Source organism: Myotis brandtii, unplaced genomic scaffold (genome assembly GCF_000412655.1).
Source record: "Myotis brandtii unplaced genomic scaffold, ASM41265v1 scaffold125, whole genome shotgun sequence".
Taxonomy (NCBI): Eukaryota; Metazoa; Chordata; class Mammalia; order Chiroptera; family Vespertilionidae; genus Myotis; species Myotis brandtii.
The window spans coordinates 10,368,011-10,377,250 of record NW_005354385.1 but is presented as its reverse complement, the minus strand read 5'-3'; the positions used below and the strand labels follow the sequence as shown (position 1 = coordinate 10,377,250).

Here is a 9,240-nt window from a genome sequence, read left to right as displayed (position 1 = left end):
AGAAGGGGGAGGGGATGAGGATGAGTGGGGATGTAGTAGGATCAGACTGTCTTAGGCAAACCATGTAGCTTCTTTGGGTTTTCCTTTCCTAAGTCACCTTCTAGTTCTGAGACATTGTGGTAAGGTACAGAAAGTGGGCTGAATCCCAACCCTTCTATATTTTTCTCCCTACATTAGGGTATCTAAGTTATTGCCAAATGCTAACTATTTTGAGGAATTTTATTTACCCAAACTATGAATGTTTTAGTGCTATGGGTTTATATGTTTGTTTGTTTGTTTGTTTTTGCATAAACCCTGATTTTAATTTAAATAGATTTTTACCAGAGTTTTTAATTCTCTGGATAAATAACCATGATAATAGATGGCAATTTATATATATAAAAGCCTAAGCGACTGTTATGACCAGTTGACCAAACGACTGGTCAACCTGTTGCTATGATGTGCACTGACCACCAGGGGGCAGACACTCAACGCAGGAGCTGCCCCCTGGTGATAATTGTGCTCCCACAGCCAACCTCCTGCAGTCCGTCCCCCTGGCCTGGCCAGCCTCAATCGGCCCCGATTGGGACTGGGTGAGACAGACCCTATCAGCCCCGATCACCAGCCAGGCTGAGGAACCACACCCATGCATGAATTTGTGTACCAGGCCTCCAATAATAAATAAATGGTAAAGAAATAATGCTGATAATAGTAGCCACCATTTTCTGAGCACCTATCATTTGCTAGGTATTGTGGGGGTTAAAAAATATTAATGCTTTTTCTCCCACCTTCTACATTTTTCTGGCAGGGCTAATCATCAAATTAACAAAGGCAGATTAACAGGAGAAAATCAGTTTTAATATATGTGATATTGGTGGAAATGGAGTTCTTGGGAGAATGGGGTATGGTGGAAAGCTTTATTGATGCTGTTAAATTAAGGGGGTTTCCCTGCAAGTTCCTTTCTCTGTCTGTTCCACCATGGAAAAAGTCTGATTTTGTCTTCAGCAGGGCCAGAATAAAAACCAGTATCCAGAGTTACTGTTCCATAGTCAAGTCACGCCCAGTCCAGCATCTGGCTAGCTTAGCTTGTGTTCCCAGCTGCAGTCATTTGTGTGAGGGGTCAACACAGCTTTAGGCCATGTAGCTGCTTAAGGCCACATGACTATGGAGAGAGAATATATGAACACATGGGCAAGTGCAGGTCACAGAGCCAGAGGAAAAAAGCACACGGGAGCAGGAGTGAACAAGAGAGAGAGAACTCTTTGTCTCAGGATTTTAACCTTCCAAGATTTTGCACATTTTTGATGGGCTCCACTCCTAGCCAATCCATTGTTCCCCAGGCTAGATTGACAGGCAAGCACTTTCTCTATATCACCCTGACTTCACTGCACATGCACCCATCTCCCGCTTTGTTCAATCCCTACCCCCAGTGATCTTCAGGGAATAGACTGGAGGTTCCCTGGGGAGCATGAAGCTATAGCTTCGTGATGAAACTGCCCCGATGACCATGCTTATAATGTCTGGCCTTCCCTTCGCCCTCTTCCTATTATTAATATTAATAAACTAGCTAACTATGACAATAACACATATACATGGGGAATTCACATAGGCATGAAAATTCCAAAGACAGTGAGGCCACATTGGGTATATAAGACATTTTGGACAAAGGAGAAAAGGAGGGGAATAGGGTCTTATTTCAGAAATGAGAATGGGCAATTTACAGGCAGTTGAGGAATTGGGGGACATACATGCAAGAAATTTCTTACAAGGCAACTCAGAAACAATGGGATACAGGGGACATCTAGCTCATAGGCACCTGCCTGAAGCCTTCCTGTTTAACATACTTAATTCAAATTAGTCTGAGGTGAACATCCTAAGATCCCGTTTCTGGAGCAATTTTTTTCTATCTGAATCTCTTGGGCAAGAAAGTGGGGAGAGTTCCGCTTCCCAACAAACAGCTTAAAAATCACATCCCAAAATGGCAGACTCAAGGTGGCAAAATCCTGTTTCCTCTCAGTAGTAGGCTTGCCACTTTTCATCGGCAATCCTCACACTAACCTTGTTAGGAGGCACTATTGTGGCCCTTTTCCATGAGGATTTTGAGAGGTCACAGAGGTAGCAAATAGCAGTCAGGATTTGAATCCAGCTCTTTCTAAATCCAACACCCACGTTTCTCCACCTCTAATAAAACATCAGTCTGCTGTGCTGAGTGCATTCATAGGAATAATCCTGTATAGTTTGCTCTTTAGTTCAGGGTCTCCTAACTATTAATCCAAATTACAATGTAATGTGTCCTCCTCTTTAACTTTTCACTTGTGACCACTTTAGTGGAACACTTTTTCCTAATGGAAATATCATATTATTTTGTTTGCTTTGAGTAATGAGTTTGCTGACTAGTCTGAACTTGCCTGGGGCTTATACATGAGAGTAACAATTATTTTTTCTCCTTCAATTACTTAATCTTTGTCAAATTTCCCTATCCTTAGGCGGATACAATAATCTTTTGGTTCTTTTTTTTAACAAAAAAAACTAATTCTGTGTTATAAAAACTCAATTTCAATCCATTTAAAATTATCCTGACATCATAGGTTAGATGCAGGAGAGGGGTGTGATATGTTCCTCTTTTGGCTATTACTGTTTGGGGAGATTTGGGACAGGGACAAAGGGGAAAAAAGGACAAGTCTCTCACATTTAATAGTCCTTCCTCTGTGTAAGATTTTGACTTTTTCCTGGTTCACATGAGGTCCTCGGTGGTTGGCAAGCTGAGGTCCTCGGTGGTTGGCATTCGCATGAGTTCTCAGCACCCTGAGGGCATCCCCAAGGCAGTCATGGATGTGGGAGATCCAGTCCAGAAAGATCTTATCCATGTGAACATCCCAGCCTCCTGCACCTGGGTCTGCTCATTCAGCAGCCAGCCCTCATGCATGGAAAATGGCAAGTTAACACCAACCCGGCCACTGTGCCTGAGTTCACTCAGCCCATGGACAGAGGTTGTGAGTTGCCCCAATGGTTGTGACTTCTTTCCCATGTCTCTTTTTCTCCTTAATTCAGATGGGGACAGGGTAAGGCCACTGCATATCAGAGGTCAAAGCTGGAAAAGAAATAGTGGCATTCCCTTCCTACAGGCACCCCTCCTGGCTTTGAGAAGGGCTCTCTTGGCAGCTTCCCAGCCCCCATACTTGGCTCTGCTCCGGCTCGGTGGTGACAGGTGTGTCCTTGGGGGAGTGGATGAAAAACCTGCAGCATCGCCCTCTTCCACCCTCACCAAGGCCACCTCACAGTGTTGCTGATTTTCCACTTCTCTTCCCCGGTGCCGTCTCCTTTTAGACTCCACCAGGGAAGGGAAGGGAAGGGCATGGTCTGGGTGACCATTGAGAGCAGCACAGCCTGCTCCCTGCCCCATAGTAAGTCTGAAAGAGGTGACAGTTCCAGCTGTTAGTTCTGTAGCTTCTTTACCCCAGTATTGGGGCCCTAATGCCTAATTCTGGGGTTACAGGAAAACTTGCACTTAATAGTCTGTTACACTTGTGCACTTTGGGAGGCAGAGTTAATTGATGTGAAATTTAAAACTTATTTGTGAGAGACACTGTTAAGATAATGAGAAGACATGCTGGGAGAAAATACTTGCAAACGATGTATCTGATCAAAGACGTATCCAAAACATATTTGCCAAAATTTGAAAGCAGCCATGGTGTCCTGAAGTAGGTGCATAGATAAACTGTGGTACCTACAAGCAATGGAATATTAGTCAGTACTAAAAATAAATGAGCTGTTAAGCCATGAAAAGACATGGAAGAACCTTAAATGCATATTAGTAAGTGAAAGAAGTCCATTTTTAAAGGCTACATACTGTATGATTCCAACTTTATGGCATTCTAGAAAAGACAAAACTATGGACACAATCCAAAGAATAGAGGTTGCTAGGGGTTAGGGAGAGGGAGGGATGAACAGGCGGAGAACAGATGTTTAGTGCAGTGTACATAATCTGTATATTACGATGGTGGATACTGTCATTATACACTTGTCAAAACCCATGGATTGAACAACACCAAAAGTGCACCTGATGTTAACTATGGACTTGGGTGATTATGATGTGGCAGGGTAGGTTCTTTGATTAAAATGAATTGACTGATTTGGGATGGTGATAGTAGGAGGGGTTTTGCATGTGTAGGGGCAAGAGGTAGATGAAAACTTGGTACTTTATGGTCCATTTTGCTGTAAACCTAAAACTGTTCTAAAAAGTAAAGTGCATTAGAAATTAATTTATATTAAAATATTATAAAAAGTCAAACATAGCCAAAATAGAGAAATCTATTTTCTAAATGGATAACAGATTGCTTTACTTTTTTGCCTGGGACCGAGTGATGTCTTGTTATATGACTCCATCCCTTGGACGGGGAATGTCTGTCAAATGATAGACATGGTTTGTTCTTCTGTCTCTTCTCTGTATTTTATACTCGTAGATACAGATCCTGAGATGACTGGGCAGCAGCACAGGTGGGTGAGTAGAGAAACTTCTTCCTGGAAGCCTTCTCCTTGGTAATGTAGCTCCCTCAGGGCTGCACAGAATTCTGCATCACATTTACTGTTGTGAGTGATGCAACTCTGCGGTGACTCATTATTACCTAAAACACAGGAATCCCCAAAAGTTGTGATTCTGTCTTCTTAGAACACTCTTTTCTTTGTTCACAATTTTAGTCTGTCTTTAAACCAGGTAAAAGCAGCAGAGAAAGACAGAATTGAAGCTGGCAAGTTAGACATGGTATAGTTCTGAGAAATTTAACTACTTCAGCAAAACTGGCATTTGCCTATTATGTTATTCTTTCACATTTAGTTACAAACACCCATACATACTTATTCTCAGGGTACTGGATCCCTGGTCCACACGGTCAAGTTTACATGTTCAGTTTCCATCTTTTCATGCTGTGCCAGAGTAACATTTCTAGAATGCCATCAAGTTGGAATCATACAGTATGTAGCCTTTAAAAATGGACTTCTTTCACTTACTGTTTACTCTACTCTCTTCCTGGCCTCCCTGGTACTAGCCTGCCTACCACCACCTAATCCCATACCCCAACAGTGAGTGACCTTGGGGAAGCATGATAGAAAATAACATTATTTTATTTCCTTCCTTTTTAGGAGATATCAATGTATTTTGGTTAAATCATGAACATAACTTTTTATGTCTAATAAACTTGAACAGAAACAAAGTGTAATTAAAGCTGTATTTTCCGTTGAGTCATCATCTAACTGTTTTATGTAGAGAGGAGCATTTTTTTTTACCCCTCAGTCTCAGTAAGATTCCATGGGGTTCTCCATCCAACCAAGAGGTGTGATTCTGGTTGTTGGCTCCACAAAGCACGATGTCACCGAGTCCCAGGGCATTAATCATCATGGCATTTGCATTGTTTTGCTGCTTTGCTCTGCTGAGCCAAGAGATGATGCATATGAATTCACACTCCTCCACTCTTACCTTTCCTCTCCCATCTCCACTTTCTCTCTGAAGGCAGTTTTGGCTGCCACCAAATACTGTACCCCAAGTGCCAAATTTTCAAATGCAAATGGCGTTTTTCCCATTTACAGGAACATCTTGTCACTTGGGCCAGTTCATCTTTCAGTGGGTACATACCTACTGGTAGTACAGCACTGAGTTTGGCACTGCTCTGTACGGTAAATATAGACGTCGCAACTAGAATTGTGTAATGCTCATGTAAAATTGGAAGGCCCATTGGTAGGCTCAAATGCCTCCGGGGTCACTAAGTCTCCTTAGTAGTGTGGAGCTGTATCAGCCTGGGGTTTTACTCTGCATCACATAAGCCCCTCTCTTCCCTTTTGGAAATCCTGTTGCTAAGAACCTCTGCTGTAAACATTGTCACCATTGCTTCTACCTCTGCATTAACTCATTCAGCTAGCAAATAGAGAGAGAACACCAACCATTGCCAGGCATTCTGCTAGGTGCTAGAGACACAAGCAAAAAACGAAGAAAGAGAGCCTGCCCTGAGGGAGCTTACATTCTATTGGAAACTACAGAAAAGAGAGAGCCAATTACAATATGGCGGGACAAGAAAACCCCCTCGTGGTGTGGCAGGACATAGACCTCAAGAGGGACACTTAGATTGGCCTTTGAAAAGGATAGTCAGGGGAAGTTGCCTAAAGAAGCAGTGTAGAACCTAAAGGAGAGAGGCCTAAGGCTGGGTGGGTCTGATGCCTCATGGGAAGCACATGAATGATGCATGTAACACAAGCACACACTGGGATTCCAGAAGCACCAGGATAACACAGCAGTAAATCACCCAAACCAAGCTTGGCCAGGCTCTGGCAAGCAATGAAAATCACTAATTTATGTTTCTGGTGGTGCTTTGGGTCATTAAATTTTTGAGGTGTGTTTTGTGTTACTTAATACAGGTTAAACATAAAAATATATAAATAGTGATTTCTTTTTATGAACAAAAATCCTGAATGTGCTTTGCTGGGTCTAGGGATCCTTCTAGTATCTTACTGCAGATCTAACTTTCCTGGAGGTTGGCTCAAGGCCATAGAGTGACCTCTGAGAATGGATCCACACTGTGAATAGCCTCCTTAGAGAGAATGTGTGTGGGCACGGCTGAAGTGATGATGCCATCTCTCCAGGATGCCTTCTGTAGGTTCTTCTTTGTTCTGCTCAGAAGCAAACTTCACTGACTCAGATTCTTGAACCTTAGAATTCGAATGCCTTCCACAATCACTCTTTAATTTGATCAGCCGATAATATTCCAGGTCTCAACTTGCTTCTCTCTTTTCATCATTCTTCTAATAGCATTCCAAATAGCTTCACTGATGACATTTTTACCTGAAATCCTACTTCTACTTATACTACCACTTGTACTATTACTAATAATACCACTACTAACTACTATCACTACTTCTACTACTAGTACTACTACTATTACCACTCCTATTCTTACTACTTCTATTTGTTCTTATTATTCTACTACTACTACTACTACTACTACTACTGCCATTGTAACTACTACTACTTTTACTGCTACCATTTCTCCTCCTACTACTACTACTACTGCCATTGTAACTACTACTACTACTTCTATGGCTATTACACCTATTACTACTTTTACTGCTACCATTTCTTCTCCTTCTCTTCCTCCTCTTTTACCTTCTTTTTCTTCTTTTACCACTACTACTAATGTGGGTGTTTTTTTTTAGTGACTATATTCTAGGCACTGTCCTAGGTATTTTTTCATATATCTTCACAACAACCCTGCACAGAGATATTATCTACATTTCACAGGTGAGTTTACTGAGGCTCAAAGAATTTAAGAAACTGAGTTCTGCTTTCTTCTTGTTTTGTCCTCACATGGTAAAGAGAGCAGAGAGAGAGAGGCAAGCCCTCTTGTCTTTTCTTATAAGGGCACTAATGCCATCTTTAGGGCTCCCCCTTATGACCTGATTACCTCTCAAAGGCCTCATCTCCAAATCTCACCACAGTGTGTATTAAGATACAATACATGTATTTTTGAGGGACACAGTCAAACAAAGGGTCTTCTTGCGGGCAGGTGGGTCCCATGTAGGAGAAACCCATCTGTCAGACTTCCTAGTCAGTGAATAGTGAGGAGGACAGAGTACTCCATCCTAGGGCACAAGTGTCATGAGGCATTCGTTTTCTGTTTGTTTTGTTTTTGTTTGTACTATCTGCTGGGTATTGGTAGTTATGGGCTTAGAACCATTAACTCTTGGCACAAAAAAATTTATCTTCAGTACTGTAGTTAAAACCACCCATCTTGGGGACAGAGAGAAAGGTGCTTGGATTATCAGATCAGCATTATTAACATCAGCAGCTCCTAAGGAACCCTGCAAATATACTGATGCTTTGGCATGCTCCAGAAGTTTTATTATTTTTTAAAAAACTCGCCTTTTAATGAAACTATTAAAACTTATTATCAGATTCATAAAATAACAAAGAACATATAAAAACAAATTGAAATTTTTACTCTCTGTTACGTAAGGGGCTGTGTGTGTGTGTGTGTGTGTGTGTGTGTGTGTGTGTGTATACACACACAGGTACTTTGGCAACAGTTAAGAAAGTGTAGACATGCCTTATCTGGAGGGAATAAAGTTAGAGCAGGTGTTGAATTAGTTTTAATAAGATCTTTGAAGAGGCACTTAGAGTGGTGGAGAGAGAGCTATGGCCTGAGAGACTAGGAATGGGAGGTGTATTTAGCCACAGGCCATGGGGTGGTAGGGCTCTGTTTCTTGTTTTGGAGTAAAATAATGCCAATCTCAGTGGACTTCTCTTTTTCCCTTCAGCTTCATTGAGATACAATTGACAAATAAAATTGTAAGATATTTAAAGTATACAATGTGATGGTTTGATAAATGTACACATTGTGAAATGATTCCCCTCATTTTGTTAATTAACACATGCATCACCTCATATAGTTACTTTTTTTCCCCAGTGAGGACATTTAAGTTTTATTTTCCTGGCAAATTTCAGTTGTACAATATGGTGTCATGTACACATTGTGAAATGATTCCCCTCATTTTGTTAACACATGCATCACCTCATATAGTTACTTTTTTTTCTCCCAGCGAGGACATTTAAGTTCTATTTTCCTGGCAAATTTCAGTTGTACAATGTGGTGTTATCAACTATACTTACATGTTATACATTATGTCCTCATACTTTATTCTTCTTATACTGAGTAGCCTTCTTGTTGAAACAACTCTTTTGCTAATGGTTTGTGATCTAAGGCTACTATAAGGTAGCAAAGAGAATCATTGACTCAGTCTTTTCTGAACATGGCCTTCCACTTTCTTTTCCAGAATGTTGTTAGTCTAGACAGAGACAATGAAAAGGAGGGAACGTGGCCTGGAAGAGGGCTGGAACTGATTGTTGCATCATATTATTCTGTGTACAATTATTTTTTCTGGTGGCTTTAACCAGGTTTCAGAAGTCCCAGCTTAGTGTTGTCATAAAATTGTTGTAGGTAATTTTTCCCCTTCAAGAGATAAGCATTTCTATACAGCTCATTAGGCATGCTTTATGCCCCTATACAATTCTATCCAATGTATCAGTAGGAAATTCAAGTATGCAATTTGTGCACTTCATATTCATTACACTTCACATACACATTTGTTCATACTTATTACATAGTGAATCTTGGAATCAACAAGATTTTTCATTATGAAAAATTTTTATTGAATTTATTGTGGTGACATCTACACTAATAAAAGAGAAACATGCAAATTAACCATCACTCTGCCACT

General features: G+C 40.9%; 1 protein-coding gene across 6 annotated transcripts in view; it reads left to right on the top strand.

Annotated features, from left to right (window-relative positions):
- The window catches only part of CYTIP (cytohesin 1 interacting protein), a 66,082-nt gene that overhangs the window by 5,503 nt on the left and 51,339 nt on the right, over positions 1-9,240 (top strand). For 2 of the 6 annotated variants that reach the window (XM_005859327.2, XM_014534075.1), the window contains exon 3: positions 4,443-4,476. The exons of 3 other annotated variants lie outside the window; for them this stretch is intronic. In XM_005859327.2, coding sequence (XP_005859389.1) covers positions 4,457-4,476 — 20 coding nt within the window. In that variant the 5' untranslated portion in view covers positions 4,443-4,456. Of the gene's footprint in view, positions 1-4,442; positions 4,481-9,240 lie in introns of all 6 variants that reach the window. One more of the 6 variants, XM_014534077.1, reaches the window with a different exon arrangement.